The sequence below is a fragment of the Convolutriloba macropyga genome, unplaced genomic scaffold, assembly GCF_964194025.1.
Source record: "Convolutriloba macropyga unplaced genomic scaffold, txConMacr16.3 SCAFFOLD_2885, whole genome shotgun sequence".
Classification (NCBI taxonomy): domain Eukaryota; kingdom Metazoa; phylum Xenacoelomorpha; order Acoela; family Convolutidae; genus Convolutriloba; species Convolutriloba macropyga.
The window spans coordinates 2,848-19,782 of record NW_027451777.1 but is presented as its reverse complement, the minus strand read 5'-3'; the positions used below and the strand labels follow the sequence as shown (position 1 = coordinate 19,782).

Below are 16,935 nucleotides of genomic sequence, written 5' to 3'. Positions count from 1 at the left end.
GCTACTAGTACGAGTACTGTTTCTACGAGTACACTAGGTCGTGGATATTTTCTTGATATCAAGTTTCCGCAGATCAGTCGTGTGGAGAATCCGATCTGAATCACACCAACGGAGCAGTCCCGAAGCTCATCTGCGTCCGGCTTGCTGTGGTCATCTGGCGGCTCCTGGTTTTTCTGATCTGCTACTAGGGTTTTAGTTAGTCCCGAACATTCGACCTGTCCGCCATCTGCGACTCACGCTGGAGGCTTATCGCCCCTCCCTTTCTACCCCCCCCCCCCCCCCCCCCCCCAAAAGAAAAACTCTTCCGTCTGTTCTGCCATTTCCTTTTAAACTAACGTTTTTCTTTCGATCAAGACAGCAGTCAGTGTAATGGTCAGGCCTGGAGATAGGGAGGCGTGCTGCCCTCCCGGCCTCCTCGATCTACCAACAGAGGCTCTGCTCCTTGTGCTCACCAAACTATCGGCACAGAGTCTGTTCTGCCTACAGCTCACCTGCAAGGAGCTAGCCATCCAGACAAAGAGTGATGACCTTTGGTATGTCTACTTCCTTTGCCTACACCCAGATATGCCCTCTGGCCTCCAGGCCCTGCTCCACTCCCGGCGGGATTCCGCGGCCTACCTTGCCCCCCCCCCCCCCCCCTCTGGCGGCGCCATCCCCATCACGCACGCATGCACATACGCACAAATCCTTGCTCCATTATCCTGGCAACCCCCCCCCCCCCCCACTACCACCACCACCAAGCACACACTGTGCCTGAAGTACCTCTCAGTCTCTCTTTCTCGTTGCTGGTGCAGGCGAGACATTGCCATTGCAAAATGGGGCCTCTTGGCTGCTGATCAGGAGGTGTCCAGTAGCTGGTTTCCGTACTGCAAGCACCGGATGTCACTACGCACCGTAGCGCCCAGCCCACTTTGCCTTATACAGGAGGACTACACCGACCCATGGCAGCACTTGGTATGCTGTATTTGCTGCTCGAGGTGCGCGGTGCCTGCGCACGACTGCATGTCTGGCGTCCTGCCAATCAGCCGCTCCATGTTGACTTGCGTGAGGTAAGCCTTGTCTGGCTTGTGTCCAGGACGTCAGGGTCCCCATTAATTCGCCTCAGCATCGACCAGCTTTTGAGGGAATATCCATCGCCATCGGACGTGGTTGCCGCAAACGTCACGGAGCTGAAGGCTCTTCTTCACCCCCTGGGACTTCAGGACGCGCGGTGCAAGTCCTTGCAGGCGATGAGCAGGGCGTTCTTGCTGACTGACTGGACAGAGCCATCTGAGGTCAGCCACTGCTGACGATCTTGCGACAGGATGTTGCATGCTTTCAGTTGACAGTTGATTCAGATGTAGTTTCTTCTGATTTGAAGCCCTCAATATCGGACTTGTCGCCTGTTTTGCAGTTCTATGGCTGCGGTAAGTTTGTTAGCGACTCCTGGCGGATCTTCTGCCAAGGAGAGAGGTGCCTGAAGGGGGTGGAAGACCAAACGCTACGGAGGTATCTTTCAGCTATTTCCAAAGGTGAGAGTATGTGGCAAACCCCCTCCTTTAGTTGAATACATGCTGCCCTTCCCCAGGAATCGCCCGCTCGCCCGGGCGCCCCCCCAGGTGCTTCCCTGGTGTTGCCTCATGCTCGCCCAGAGGACGTCTTTGTCCCCCTTCTGCCAGATTCCCTTCCTTTGTCGGAGGCAGCTGCATCCTCACCGCCAGGTTGCTTACCACCAATTCATATCACCAGGCTTTCCCCTTCCCCCTGCACCGCTCTGGCCTCTCGATTTCAGTCACCCAGACTCTATAAACCGCACCACCCCCGGCCAGGTCACAGTATAGCTCCTCGGATTGGGGTCACAGATGTTGCCTGTCTGCCTTTGGGGGTGCCTTGGGATCGAACTGCGCTGAGGTTGTGGCTGCCAGAGACTGAGACTGTGACCAACACTCTTTATGCGGCTACACCCCAGCTCATACTAAGAATTCGGCCTGAGACATGGGTCTTGGTCTGGGCTAAGCGCTTTGAGTTCAGATCTAGACGTACCTCCTGCCGAGATTTAGCCTTAGGGTGGCGTTGGGACGTGTGCTGTACGGGTGGGGCCATTTCTCAAGTCGTCTGGGGTTTTTCATCCAGAGGGGGGGGGGGGGGGGGGGATCCGACCTCCAGCTAGGCCTGGGGTGAGTGCTGGAGTGTGGGCTAGGGCATCGATCTGAACCCCTCATGGCGGCCCAGGAAGGTTGCTTATCAACACACCTGTTTATCCGTTTTTCATTCAGATACAGCTGAAATCGCTGCCAAGCCGCCAGCCGCCCGTCGTGTCGGGAGAAAGCAGAAGCGCAAAGCCAGTGCCCCGGAGTTTGCAGCCCCAGTCAAGCGAGTCACAAGGAACAGCACTGCAACGCGCAGGGCAGCTGCATTGAGCAGGCAGGGGGCTGAGGCTGCCCCATTGCCTAGAATGAAGGCTATGGCCAGCAGGAGGAGGCAACGTGCAACTAAGTAGCAGTAGGACTAGCACATGGTCTTGCACTCTGCCTGGGAAGTGATCTATCTCCGCATGGCCTTGCGCTTACCATTGCTTTAAAGCGCTGTCTGCTGGTACGCTTGACGATGAATGGGCGCTGCACAGAACATGCACAACATGCAGCCTAGCAGTTATTGCGCTCCTGCCTGTGGCTCGGTGGTTTCGTGTTTGGGTCCATCCGAGGACGTCCTTCCCCGCCGGAGAGCTTCCGTTTCGCTTGGTTGGCATTGCGGCTGCCACACACACTGCAGGTTTCTTCGCTTTGCCCCTGAACTTAATGTGGTCCATGGATCGCATGGCAGAGATTGCTCAGCATGCACGACCATGGATGTGGGCCTGGTGGATTCAAGCCCACAGGCCAGGACTCCAACTCTCTGCCCTTCTGTGATGAATCTCGACACAGTCGTATTCGAATGCATATCGTGGGGTCCATGCACAGGCAGAGACATTCAGGTTCACTGTTTAGGACCCATTCCATGCTGTGATTTCTGGGGCACCTGTAGCCACAACACATGCGCCATGCAAGTCTCAATGCATCCCTTTCCTGCATTGGCCTGCTGATCAACATCCTGAGTGCTGCCAAATCAAACAGCTCCTGCTGCTGCAGGCTCCACTCTCTCGGCCAAGACTGCGCTGCAAGGCTACGGTCTGACCGCGAGTCCACACCGGCTATCCATACTGGACGTGAACAAAGGTCTCAGCTGGAAGAGAAGGAGCGAGGGTATGATCAGCAAGGGCCCATTTATTCTGTAGTTTACACCACGGCATGAGTAGCACCGACGTGGAAGCGGTCAATAATAATTAGTAATTTGATAGCCTGTAATGACAAGTCCTGCCCGGGAATGATGTGCCCCTCGTTGACATGATCGACGTCACACAATGAAGTCACGATGAGCGTTAACCTTCTCCTCTGGGTGTGTGGTGACGAAAGGAAAGGCAGCGCGATTCCACACCGCAACGTAGTCGCTGACAAGGTAGGTGTGCAGCGTGATTCCCCGCCCACCGTACCCGAGATCGTACATGCTGGCAGTGTATCTCCCTGCCTTCTCATTCAAGGGAATAAACACGTGCTTGAGGCTGTCTGAAACATAGCTCGCCGTGGTCACATAGGAAGACCTGCTGGCTACTAGATGCGTGGCAAGGCTGAGGGTGGTCCAGTCCTCCTCGGCAGACTGCGTCACCAGCTGTGTGTTGTTATATCTCTCCAGCAGCATAGGTATGCAAGGGTGGCTCTGCTCCGCGGAGGTGACTATCATGAACTTGTTGTAACCGTGATCGTCAGCTATCTTGGTGTATAAGGAGCAAGGTGGGGTGATGTGCTCTGGCAGAAACACCTTGCGCTCCAGAGAGAGGTTATCCTCACCTCGCAGGTGCATTACCAGTGTCTCGTTGTCTGGCTTTGCAGCAGTTGGTGGAAAGTTCAGATACTTCCGCGTTTTGAACCCTGCCCGCCACTGCATCCCAGGGGCGTGGTCACGGCACAAGGGGCAGATCCCGTTCGCTTTGCCCGGGAACTGCATCAGGCTTATCTTCTCCCATTTCTTGCATTTCCTGTTCTTGCTGAGTTTTGGGTTGCCGATTTTGCGGGCGGCAATGATGGAAGGGGCAGCAGGGAACAACGTTTGGCCGACGTCAACAATTGTCTTGCCGCTCTCCGCGAGATTCACTGCATTGATCAGGGCTACCATGATGTTTCCGAGTCGGCATCCACCAGTAGTGACGCACTTGCAGCCCTCAATCACGCACGGTGCAGGTTGGCATTTATTCTGCCGAGGACACACCGGATACCAGTCCGTGGGGTAAAGAAGCTTCAGCTTCTCGTGTACGCGGGGGTTTTTGGCCGGCCATTTCGTCAACTTGACGGCTGCTGCTGCCCGCGGGCGATGCGCTACGGTGCCGGGATCTCCAGCCTTTCCCTCAGCCTCATTTAGTGTCAGTGCGCTTGGCTTTCTCACAGCGGCTTCGCCTCTGTGCCCCACACTCCGCTGCGAGCCAGATGCCACCCCCGTTGTCGCTGGTTCGCCCTCGCCAGCAGTCTCCGTGCGGCCGTACAGCAGAAGCAAGCAAATGACGCTAAGGGTCCCCCACCCCCTGCGTCGCCATGCCTGCATGCAATGCAATCTACACGCCATTTTCTCGATTGATGACGGTACAGTCGGACTGTCGGAATGTTTGGTGGTGTCTGACAGCTAGCTGTATGTGTGAGTTGTGACGCGCATGCATGGAGGGCATGGACTCAACTCCACACAGCATAGAAGTACAACGGCTTGAGGACCCCGTCCCAGAGATGTTATGGTTTTTAATCTACGAGGTGAACGAGGCCTATCCTTACTTTTAAAAAATTCCCGGCTCCTCTAGAGAGGACACCTGCCCCGTCTGTACTCTGTATTCAATCCCCCTTCGAGTGCCCTCTAGAGGGTAGGGTACCTACAGTTAGAGGCCGGGGAAGTGGGTGCAGCGAGAATACTCGTACACTCTAGCTAGAGGGTACCTACCTTCGTATCGCCATCTATCCTCTCTAGAGAGAGACAGATCAGCTACTAGTTATAGTGCAAGTCCCTAGCTACGAGTATGCATACAGACTTTTATACTATCTATTAGCTAGAGAGGCGCTATAACCGATAGGTACAGTACCCTACCTAGCGCGCCATCACTGATGTGCATGTATCTCCTACACGCCTAGAGCAGGCTCGAGGCTACCGATGAATGATGATAGGTAGGTAGGTTTGATAGGTTGGTTTGATAGGTAGGTAGGTACCTACTACTCGTACCTAGGGTAGGGTACCTACTGGCTTGGCAATAGCGATGGAGCCGCCGGGAGGTGTGTAGTACTCGTAGGTAGGTACCCTACCTACCCTACTGCCGTACAGCTATCGTGCCGCGCGCGGCCCTCAATCACTCTCAAACACGCGCGCAGCTTCGGGTCCGCGGCCTGGCAATTGGGCATTCATGCCTGCATGCCTGGGCCCTGGCTCACCTTGGCATGCATGCCTGCCTGCATGCCTGGGCCCTGGCTCACCATGGCTCTGATACGAGTACTAGCCAGTACTAAGGATAGTACTGACTACTGATAAGCTTTGTACGATCCGCCGGTCGGACCCGTACCTACTGTAACCATACCGTACAGTAGTTCAACCAATTGGTAACACGACCGTTGCTGACACAGTAAAGTACCGTAGTATGTACTGTAGATCTGCATGGCCCAGTCTGACTCCTTGTTAATTGGCAAGAGGATACATTTAGCGATATTTGACCCAGTTGGTCCCCCCCCCCCCCCCCCCCCCCCGGGAGCCCTAGCTGGCACCCGCCAGTCCCCTCTCCGCCTGTATTATTTCCCTTAATACATTTATTTGTACTCCTCTGGCAGTGCCAAGCTTTAATCTCTCACTCTTTATCATTATCGAGGTCGCTAGCAGGTCATCAATTGCAAGTTGGATATCTAATGCCAGGCTCTCCTGCACATTTTCAAATCCCCAGAGACGGACCTGTGCCGGTGGCACAATGCATAACAACGCCCCACACCAGCACCGGTGGCTGGACACGCCGTCTGTTCCTCCACAGCTTTTCCCCTGCCATCAGTACTGAATAGTGCTAGATGTCCTAGCTGAGCCCAGATAATTCGTATGAATCATGGTGCTCTTTTGCGTCGGCAGTGAGATTCGAACAGCTGTCGAGTGCTTGCAGCACGTGCGGTGCAGCATTGTTTATGGGCCTCACAGAACTTCCTGGCAAACAGTGTGTTTGCAGCAGCATAAAGCTGATGGCTATTGTTGTTTGAATTGTGGTGCAACCCAGGTGTCTGCAAGGACCATGACTCCACTCACCTGCCCAAGACCCATGTTGTCGTTTGTCTTGATAATGGCTTTGAGTTCTAAATAAAGAATGCCTTCACATGTATATATGCTGTAATGGCCTTCGCAACTGTGCTTGTGGCAGAGTCGGGCATGCAGATGTCATTAGCACGGCTAAGCAATTGCAGCATTGCCTTTGTGCGACTGGTCCCGGAACCCGACACAGTGGTAGCAGTTGAGCCGTCCGTTGGGGTCATAGCGCTCCTTGATCTCTGTAAGGCGGGGCAGGTTGTCCCCCCATAGGGTGTCTGCCGATTGCGTGGCATGGTGATGGTTGAGGCACGTCCCAGTGTTTGGGATGTTGAGGCGCTCCAGGTGGTCAATCACTTCATGCTGCGGGCCTGTCAGGGACCACACCGCCGTGCGTGCTGCTGGGTGAATAGAGGAGTCCTCCACAGGCACCTTTGCGACCTGACCCACGCAGTGGTAAAACACAGGCCAGAGTGTCGGATTCAGCTACGCACTGATGGAGAGCAGTGAGGCTTTTCTCACATGGCACAGACATTATGGGCACATGATGTGTATACCAGTAAAGTGTGCCACAAAGATCTGCATCCGGAAGCATGCTGCTTGACTTACCGCGCCACCCAACAAGTATGCAGCCCATTGGGTGTTGCCCGTCTTAATCAGATCGTCCATTAAAGCTTTGGCTTCAGCCCCTCCGTTGGCTTTCAACAGGGCGTGTGGAATCAGAAGGCCGCCATCTAGATTGCCAGCCCCGCCGGTGTGCTTCCGGCGCCAGGTCACCACGTTGCGCGCCATGTAGGCAGCATAGCCATCCCTCCATTGTGTCGTTTGGAAGTGGACCAGGCTGCGGTAGGCTTTAGGTAGGTTATCCCTCCAGGCCTCAAGCTTCTTTATGAGTGTAGACTGCGCGTCCTTCAGGCTGCCGAAGAACCACATGTTGGCATCCCCAACTCCACTTGGGGCAGTGGCAGCATGCCACCAACCCCCCCACCTCTGGTCAAGGCCAGCGCCAGAGATGTCGACCCACTTGTGAAAGTAAGATCTGAGGGTTTCGTTTCCCCCCTTCCTTGTTGCAGCATGTGACATGTCCATCCTCATCTCGAATCGAACTGCCGGAGTTAGCTTGTTGAGGCGATAATGCAGGGAAGTAATAACTGCAAAGCCTCCGCCACTCCCCCTCAGAGCCCAAAATAGGTCTGGATGCGAGCATCTGTCAGCCACCACTTTCTCTCCGCTAGCAAGGATCACCTCAAACTGGACCACGTTGTCTATACCGAGGCCATATTGAGGGGCCAAAGGGCTCAGGCCACCGCCCATCACCCATCCACCTGACGATCCAACTGTGACGGCCCCCATGGGTAGGTTGAACTTCTTCTGCAGCACGAGGTAAGCGTCGCCCCATGTCTGGCCGCCACCCAGCTTTATTGCCTTTACCGCACTGCCGCAGGAGTCACTGTGCACCACAACTTTGCCGAACTTCTGGAAGTGGTGCATCCACAGCATGATGGAGCCTGCCTGGGAGCTGCTGCCCGCCAGATTGTGACCGGTGCTCTTCACGCTAACTTGTATGTCATGCTGATTGGCAAAAGCAAGAGTCTTGATGACATCGGCGTCCGTTAATGCCTCCACAGAGTACTCGGGGAGGTTCCACTCCGCGTTGGCGGAACACCCGACGTGGGAACAACTTCCGTAGTGCATGCATATCCCGTGAGCCCGCTCAGAGATATCTGCCATGCGTACGGCTTTCTTGGACTTTATTTTCATGTTGCATGTTGAGTATAGGGAGGTGTCGATTGCAAACAGCCGGCCGCCGAGGCTCTTGCGGAGGCCCTCCCATTTGTCAGGTCCCGGCCAGCAGGTGCTGTTGTTTGGAAGGCAGTAACCCGCGACTACCTCAGGGCCAAAAACGCACAGTGCGAGAACGATCCCCGCCTTCACCAGCCGGGCGACATGGACCTCCGCCATGCGTCTCACTCGAGATACCCCGTGGGCAGGTATTCCTTAGGGTTATGACGCTGGCGAATGCAGTTCTGCTCTCGACCTGCTAGAAGAGTGGGAAGGTGCTTTTAGACATTGCCAGAAGTTCGTTCCCGGTCGTCGCCCGAAACACAGAACACTGCAGTCTGCACCTACCCGGCTCTATAGATAGGGGGTACTAGGGTTGGTTGGTAGCTACTGGCTCCTCGTACCCAGTACTCGTACCTACCTACCAGAAGTAGTTGGTAGGTAGGTATCTTTGCCCGAAAAGTGAACACGTACGAGTAGACAGTACGTACAAGTACGTATCCCTACCCCTACTCGATCTAGAGAGCTGAGAAATGAGAATTGAGATCGAGAAGTAGGGTGTCCTTACCTATCCATAGCCATACATACTTCTATCTATAGAGCTGTGTACTATCGCGTGTAGGGTACGTAGGTACCCGGCCGATACGTACATCTGTACGGTACGTGTACCAGATCGATCGAGTAACATGAGCGCTATATGGCCTATGTATCATGAAGGTACGTCCATGAGATGTACTGTAGCGCACGAATGCGAGCGCTGGACGGGATGTTTTACGTACAACCGCCGGCCGACCGGGGACAGGATTCAGGATACGCATCCTGAAATGTATTTGGGTTGTGTACATATGTTGTGGCGCAAGTGGCAACTGCCAACACTCTTCCTACAATACGACACAATGTACCTCCGAGATACAACAATACACTGCTGGTACCCTGCTAGTACCTACCATACCTACTTCCGCGTACATATGGTTGTTCGGGTATGGACTGTGGTACGACCGTACGTACGAGTAGCGATACCCTCTCTAGTCGCTCTAGAGCGGCCGTGATCGGTTATTACCAGGATCGGGGGTACCCTCCAGCCGGGGGGTAAACTTGGGAACATCAGCTGGGAATCGCCCAGCACGAAACGAAATCCCGCGCGGCGCGCACCGCGTCCGATCATCCCTCCGTCTCGCAGGCGCCGTGGTGGTCGCTGCCTGGGCTGAAACCGCCTGACAAGACAGAATTTGTCTCCTTCTCTACGCCAGAAGGTATCTGCTGCCCAATGCCCTCGCGCGGTACCGGCCTGGGGCGTCGCTTGACGTGGCGCAGCAGACAGCGATGTTATATACACCCGGATACGTCTGAAAACGTGCGTGGGCCGCGGTAGTGCACACACGTCTTGATCGTAGATAGTCCGACGCACGGTAAACAATCAGCGGCCACGGGTAGCAGACGGTGATCAGATGGAAACAAACTCATTTGATGTCACTCACTCTCCCTTGTGTCGCCGCCCTGATCAGTCCTCCCCTCGCTTTCCCCTCCAAGCTTTTCTCGACAACAAGAGCGCCCACAGCGCTCACGTGCGGTACAAAGCCGATGCATGTCTCCTCGGTCCTCAGTTGAGTTGAGCAGACGCTGCGGGGGGCTATAGTCGTACGAGTGAGTCACTCTTATGTCCTCACATCTCCTCTCACTATTGCAGAATATCTCTCTCTCCCCAATCCCCTCTAACTTTCTCTCGGCATTGACAACTGCGCAGCTGGCTATCGCGAAGTTCACAATAATGCAAATGATATGCTTTTCACATGCCATCGCATGTGGTAGTAAGATGCAGAGACATCTGACTTCCCTGCTTTGGACTGTCACACTGTCTTCGTTACCACCAAGTCCTTAGGGGCACAGCCTGTGGCTCATAAACATGGATCCGTCTTGAAAACTGTGAATCTAGCCATGCAGTGCAGAGACGGATGAAGAATGAGGGCAGCGCAGGCTGGGGTGCCAACAGGGAGGGACCAGGGCCTGAACAGTACACATAATCAGGAGTGACCACAGACCGCTTGCATGTCACATTTTCTGCCATGTATGTTAACAACACTGAGACTAGTTGGTCGTGGCCGGGCTGCCGTGAATGCGTTCTCATGTGCAGGCGGAACATTCGCTAGTGACGCTACCCTCAAGATCCAAGCATCAGAGTGCACACAACATGGTAGCTACCGGTCTTACCACATCATACCAGGGCACGCTGTGTCAGGCAACCCGGCGATGTGCACAGGGGCGCTTGAGTCCTGGCTGGCTGCCACCCTGCCACCTGCTACTGGTGGGTGTGGTGCTCCTCTGGATGCCCTGGCGAGCAACCTCCCGGCAGGAAGGGCCAGATATCACCATGTACAAGCTGTTGAAAAGCCCCCAGCCTGCTGTGCCGTTTGGTGTTGGCGCGAAAGGGAACTTCAACACAACAGGCGGTGGCATGGACCCAGAGAGTCAGCGCGAGTTTGACACGATGGTGTCAGCAGCAAACAGTGCCCACCAGCGGCTCTCCAAGGTCGGCGCCAGAAGGCTGTCACGACGGCAGATAATCGACGTGCTGGAGCCAATAGTTCCCGCAACGTTTGGCGGCGGGAAATGCGGGGAGGGGACCTGCCAGGCGGGCTGGGACGATGTGAAGCAGCGGCAGGCAGCAGTGGTGTACCTCCCTTCGCTGGTGGACCTGTCTGGTTTCGAACGGAAGGTATACATTGATGGCGGTGCCCGAGAGTACGACTCCAGCGTTGGAGGATGGTTCCTGCAGTCCTACCCGCAGGCAAAGGAGGATAACTTTGACATATTCGCGTTCGAGCTTGATGGGGCCACCCATGGAGAGTCCTACAAGGGAACCCCTGTCAGGTTCATGCCGTACGCTCTGTGGACCACAAACAAGAGGATGGAAATCTACGGAAAGGACATGAAGACGCTCACTGCCCACAGTCGAAAGGTTCCGTTGAAGCCCAGCACTGGGACAGGGGGGCTGGGTGCGTTGAGAGGCTGACCTCTGGACATGGGCTATGCAGAGCAGCCATGGTACTTGCGGTCCATAGCAGCACGCTTCGCGTCAGGATGTTTCTGCTCTTTTGCCGCTGCAGGTCTCAGCTGCGCCCAAGAAGAAGAGGGCGAAGATGCAGACAGGCCACGCCAAGGCCATCGACTTTGCGCAGTGGATGAGCCGGAACACAAAGCCCAGCGACTATGTGGTGGTAAAGCTGGACATCGAAGGCGCGGAATTCGAAGTTCTGCAGCACTTAGTGGCAACAAAGTGAGTAGCGACCCGCAGCGCCTTTTCGAACCTCCTGCGGGGTGGCCTCCTGGGTCTCAGGCACGCAAACTCTACGGTGTGATGGTATGCACAGATGCGCTGCTGGGGGCACTTTTACAGGCCGGGAGGCACAGTATGACTGACTTTTGCTCATGGGGTCTTGCTTCAGAAAGATTGCCGAGCCGCTGTGCCATGCGGACTCCCACTAAGCTTAGTTTGCAGCCGCTCACCCCGGTGCCGCGATTGTGTGCAGTGCCATCCATCTCATCGATGAGCTGTTTGTGGAGTGCCACTACAACAAGTGGTCAAGCATCAGGATGGACAAGACCCGGCAGCACTGTGTGGACCTCATAAGCAATCTGCGGGCAGCCGGTGTCGTGGCCCATGAGTGGTTTTAGCGCACCCGGGCACGGAGGGTTGCGGGGCAGCGCATGCTGCTGGCACTGAGAAACCTATCCCACTTGACACGCTGTGTACAATCAGCGGACAATTTTTTGTGACTGGTGGCCGTCAGCTGTTATGCCTGGGGGTGATTCGCAGGCCAGGCAAACAGCCTGGCGCGCTGCAATATGCTATTCCAGGCGTTTGCCCACGTGTGCCGGAGAGGCCGGAGATGCTGTCAGCTCGGCTCCCCGCACACGCATGGTTGCACTGCTGGTGAGAGCCACGGCTTGGATCGGGAGTGGCGGTGTACAGTGAATGGGTCCACCTCACAGCTGCACCCCGCAGGCCACACAAGCAGCAGCAACTAGCCACCTGGATTAGTCCTGAACTCGTAGACGTCGCTGTCTATGCGCGAAACATGTAACATACACGGCATCGTGCCTGCTCACATGTCGTGGCATGACAGCCCTGACCGATGCTCAAAGATTTAAGGGAGCCTCCCTTGCGTTCTGTTCGCTGTGGTGCATGGGGGGGGCAAGAGGAACAACAAACCCTGCAACACACCCGCTGTATCACAGCTGCCGCTGACATGATTCCGTGTGTTTGCTGGTCTGTCGCTTTCAAGCAGCGCCCGGCCTCTGCAATTCATCTCAGTCCCAGCAAAGCAGAGAACAGGTGGTGGTGGGGGGGGGGGGGGGGGGGGGGGGAAGGAGCAATGCTGACTTGGGGGAGGTATCGATACACGGCGTCTCGAATTAATGACAGCGATGGACAGATATTCACTGCCAGAGACACCCAATGTTGATGCGGTGGCACACGCTGTCAGCAACGGCTGGCCTTCACCTGGTCTACAGCTCCTCCTTGTCATCTGTCCTCGATCCAGCGCTGACAGGACTACGCACTAACCTCGGGACCCCCAGCGCTTGCAGCTCCTCATGGATGGCGGCCAGGAGGGAGGCACTATCCCCCGGGCAGGTCACCACGTGCGTCCCTTCGGCAGCAGTGCGGTCCTTGCGGCGTACCTGCCGGCGGCGGCAGTCCTGGCCCACCTCCCAGATCATGACGCCCCCAGCCCCAGCCTGCACAGCTGCCCGCACCTTTGCCCTGATGGTCCTGCACACCATTGAAGGCCAGCGTGAGGCCGCCACTGGAGGCATCATCTACGGTGTCCCGCCCAGGCGGCAGTGCCTGACCGCCATTGATGTGCACCAGGATGTCCTCGTAGCTCCGCCAGTCGCCTGTCGACAGAAAGCGCCCATAGAAAGGGAGGCCCAGCGTCATGCGGAGCATGTGGCCTGCCCCATTCCCCTGCGCATCCTCCTTCCCGGGCAGGAGTTGTGCGGCCTGGTGCAGGCACTGCCGGCTGAACGCTAGGCTGCTGTGGCCGCCGTTGCCCCTGGTATCATAGGCCATGGCGTGCACGAGGTGGGCGCCACTTTGAGGGTCCAGCAGCCCGTAGTGGGCCAGGAGCCGTTCCTGGCGGCCATCAGGATAGTAAGCCAAGGTCACGCTGTCGGGGTACCACCCTCGAGTTCCGTTGCCTTTCTTGACCGCACGCTGCCGGGCTTTGAAAGCAGTGCGCGTTTCCTTGACGAGTGCAGCCAACCCGGCATAGTCAGCCTCCACCTCCCGGTCCCCTGAATAGCCGCTCCGGAAGTCGTAGCCGGGGTACTCCCAGTTGTAGTCAACCCCGTCCAGGCGGTGCTTCTCCAGCAGCACCATCAGTGCAGCCACAAATCTTTTCCTGGCCTCCGGCCTCCGCACCATTCCCTGCAGGACACAGAGCGGGCAGGCGGAAGGGGGGATCACGACGTTCAAGAAGCAGCAGGCCAATGTTCAGATTGCGAGGACCCAGAGGGCCTGGAGCAGCTGCAGGTATCGCGGTGCAGGCTGCAGCAGAAGGTCCAGCGTGGTTCTGAATTTCTTACCGTACTTTGCGAGGGAAGCGAACTTTCAAGAGGGGTTGCAGACACTGACAGGAATTCACGGAAGTGCGGGGGCTGGGAAGAGCACACAGCACCGAGGGACGGACACGAGGAAGGATGAAAAGGTGGTGCAGGTGGGGGTTTTTTTTTTTGGGGGGGGGGGGGGGGGGGAGGGAGGGGGCGGAGGGGGGCGGAGGGAGTAATGAGACATGAGTCAAAAGGACATGGAGGACGGAAGTAACTGGGGCCGGATGGTGAGGCCGGAGTGCCTGCCGCTATGGCCTACAGCCGATAGAGTTGTGCGGCAGCAGGCATACAGGCGTGAAAGACATAGGAGAGACCTCGGTCCAGAGCACGCTAGCGAGCGTTTGGCGACAAAGACGGCGAAGTAAGCAGACGTCACCTGGAAGCCGCTTGACCGGCCATTGCCCCCAAAGCACAGCATGAGGCGACAGCCACGGCTTGCAGTCTCTTGGCGAGCTTCAGCCAGCAGCGTGGGCCTTGGGAGGCGGTCAGTTGCGGCGATGCCTCCCTGAGCTGTGGGCTCCAGGGAGAAGAGTAGGAGGTGGGTGACGGTGTCAGCGATGGTGGCGAAGTCTGCGCCCTCATAACGCCACTCCGGCAGGTATGCCACCACCGAGAAAGCCGTCGTCTCTGTCTGTGTCAGGCCATCACCAACGCTGGCGGCGGCGTAGGTGATGGGATTGCTGCTCAGGAGGAGGAAGAGGGAAAGCGGGAGGAGGACGAACGCGGGAACTGGTGCCTCATTCTCCAACTTGTGGGGAGATCAGAGGAAGAGGGAAGGGGGGGGGGGGGGGGGGGGGGGCAGCTCCCTGCCTCGTTGCTGTTTGGGTGTGTTCAGGATGACCCACTCAGCTGCCAAGAGGAGTCTTAGCAGGGCCGTGCTGGGCTATCTCACATGTCTTGCAAGGATGCGCCCGTGTCTCATGAGCATGCAGAGTGCTCTGTGATCTCAGGGAAATGCGTCCCGTCGGGGCATATTTAAAATAGATCTGGGCACCAGCATGAGGGCCTGATGGCGACAGCTGTCTCCTTCCCACTGATGACTGACTGCCCCTGGTCCCTGGAGCTCTTCCGGAGCTATCATATTCGGACATGGGCATCCGGTCAAATTTTGTCTTTTGATCGTTAGTCGTTACTTCCCTCGGACCCCCCCTCGGTCAAAATCGCCCTTCCCTCGATGTCTTATCTCGCCGTAATGCTCAATCTAGTATTATTTACGGGGCACGTACTGGTACACCCAAAGATCAGGGTATCAATTGACAACCTGGGTAGTACTCGTAAAGCCAGTAAACCAGTAAACCCCTCTGACCTGTACTAAAATTAGTACGGTCCTGGTCCCCCGACCCTACTTAGCCGCCGGGCCCCGCCCCCCCTGTAACCATCCCATCACTCGTAAAGCCAGGAGGGACCTCTAGGCTCCTGGTAAAGCTAGGATAGGCACTAGCCCTCTAGGGTTCGCACCTAGGTATGAATTAACTGCAGTTCGGACCGCGATCGCTTTGATCCAGGGATCCACGGCCCCACGGGATTCATGTGTTAATGTCTCGAGAGTCGTGACGCCACACCTGTCAGGGATCGACGACGGCGTTGAAGTCCATAACCAAAGTGTGCGACGTCGCGGACCATTTCGTGTCGAGCCTTCCCAGCACGATCCAAAAGAGTGTCCCGTTTCCGTAGACACCTGTCAATGTCAGCGACATGCACTATCGGTCCGAGCTGGAGTCCGGCTGCCGGTCAGGACGTGTCGGAGCGAGTGGTGCTGGCGCCTCGATCGGCCGTACACACTCCAGAGGAGCTGCAGGGCCTCGGCGAGGTCTGCACGATATGTGCCACCTCCCAGGAGGGGGACAGCACCGCTCAACAGCCTTGTCAGATTGTTGGTGGGATCCCGCTGGACATGGCATCCATGCATCGCCCTATTCATATTATTCATTGGGGTTGGGCACGGAAAGGCAGGGAGGTGGAAGGGGGGAAGGTGGCCTGGAGGGGTAATCGCAGCAGCTATGCTCCGTTCTGACCAAAAGGCAGCCCACTCACACATAGTCATGATTTGCCAGTCCATCTCCCGCCCGGTGCGCCGCCAATAGGGCTTGTAGAGCTTGTCAGCAACTCAGGAATCTGTGAGATCTCCGTGCAGTCAGCCGGGGACTCTGAGCCGTCCTACTTAGCAACGGTCAGGTAATGGTCGCGACGCACCCTTCCAATTCTCCTCATTGTTGCATTCCTGGCTCTCTCTGCCAGCTTGCAGTGCGCCACCCCTTCCCCTACCATGCATCACACGCGGGTGTAACATCTTCTCGCGATATGGTGATGCGGCATCGCCAGGGGTGAGAAGCTGGACATGTCTCGAGTCGACAACGAGGCGATGGCCCTTCTGTCACTGCACCGCATCACCCTAACGGTGTCCCCCCTGCCCACCTTCCCACTAGCTCCAGCAAGTACCTGCACACAGCACAGGCATGCACTTGCTCTTCCCCTCTCCCAACGCGGGCAAGGGCCATGACAGGGAGACCTCCCACAGTGACTCCCACGGGGTCCCCCTTGCCCTGTCCCCCACCTGTCGCCAAACTCCAGGCTGGTTTCCCTGGAGAACTTCATCCTCCCCACCTGCGTGTGTTGCAGAGCCGATGGGACGGGACGGGTGCACTGCGGCTCCCACTGCTTGCTCTTGCATGGAACTCTGCCGACTCCGTGCCGCCATGCCACCCCATGCCATGCTGTCTGGGACACTGCATCCGGGCCGGCTGGAAGACCCAGGGGCCAGGGGGGGATTGTTGTGGGGCGTTGCACTTGCACTCGCACTGGCACGCGGCTTTGACAGTCCTCGTTGTCCTCCAACACCCCCCCCCTTTCTGGCGCCATACCTGCCTGTCCAGCTCTCAGTACAGTCCTCAGTGGATCACCTGCAGTCCGTGAAGGGCCACCTCCGATGCGCTCCTTCCGTATCTCCCAGGTGGACCCGCCCGCGGGACTGGCAAGCCCTCAAGCTCCGCCTCCTCTCACTTCGGGGCACAAAGGATAAGCTTAACCTAGCGGTGCTGGCCTTTCACACGGCCAACCCGGAAGCGCAGCACCCGAGACCCCCTGGGGGGAATGGGTCTCGAGATGAAGGTGGTGAGGAGAGCACTGCACCCAAGGCACGAAGCTGCTTCTCCTCCCCTTGCACCCCTGCCCGCCCTGCCCCGCCCTGCCCCGCCCCACCACACGCCACCCCACCTTTACCAC

At 57.0% G+C, this 16,935-nt stretch overlaps 2 protein-coding genes across 2 annotated transcripts; one reads left to right on the top strand and one right to left on the bottom strand.

Moving 5' to 3' along the window:
• The first annotated feature begins 294 nt into the window (after nt 1-294).
• LOC142356954 (uncharacterized) lies at nt 295-3,253 on the top strand. The gene is made up of 7 exons (XM_075408689.1): nt 295-533; nt 795-977; nt 1,076-1,274; nt 1,394-1,511; nt 2,256-2,475; nt 2,814-2,953; nt 3,108-3,253. Exons 1-7 carry the CDS (start codon nt 370-372, stop codon nt 3,251-3,253), a joined length of 1,170 nt encoding a protein of 389 aa, XP_075264804.1. The 5' UTR covers nt 295-369.
• A 3,212-nt stretch (nt 3,254-6,465) lies between these two features.
• Nucleotides 6,466-8,283, bottom strand: LOC142356953 (uncharacterized). The gene is made up of 2 exons (XM_075408688.1): nt 6,931-8,283; nt 6,466-6,762 (listed from the first exon to the last, which is right to left on the bottom strand). Exons 1-2 carry the CDS (start codon nt 8,281-8,283, stop codon nt 6,466-6,468), a joined length of 1,650 nt encoding a protein of 549 aa, XP_075264803.1.
• Nucleotides 8,284-16,935: the final 8,652 nt, after the last annotated feature.

What these genes read in the sequence shown, in the direction of transcription:
- LOC142356954 (XM_075408689.1), top strand. Translation starts at nt 370, where the DNA reads ATGGTCAGGCCTGGAGATAGGGAGGCGTGCTGCCCTCCCGGCCTCCTC. An exon ending in ACAAAGAGTGATGACCTTTG is followed by an intron (nt 534 to 794) that starts GTATGTCTACTT and finishes TTGCTGGTGCAG; the next exon opens with GCGAGACATTGCCATTGCAA. An exon ending in ACTGGACAGAGCCATCTGAG is followed by an intron (nt 1,275 to 1,393) that starts GTCAGCCACTGC and finishes CCTGTTTTGCAG; the next exon opens with TTCTATGGCTGCGGTAAGTT.
- LOC142356953 (XM_075408688.1), bottom strand. Translation starts at nt 8,283, where the DNA reads ATGGCGGAGGTCCATGTCGCCCGGCTGGTGAAGGCGGGGATCGTTCTC. An exon ending in CATACTTGTTGGGTGGCGCG is followed by an intron (nt 6,763 to 6,930) that starts GTAAGTCAAGCA and finishes TGCGTGGGTCAG; the next exon opens with GTCGCAAAGGTGCCTGTGGA.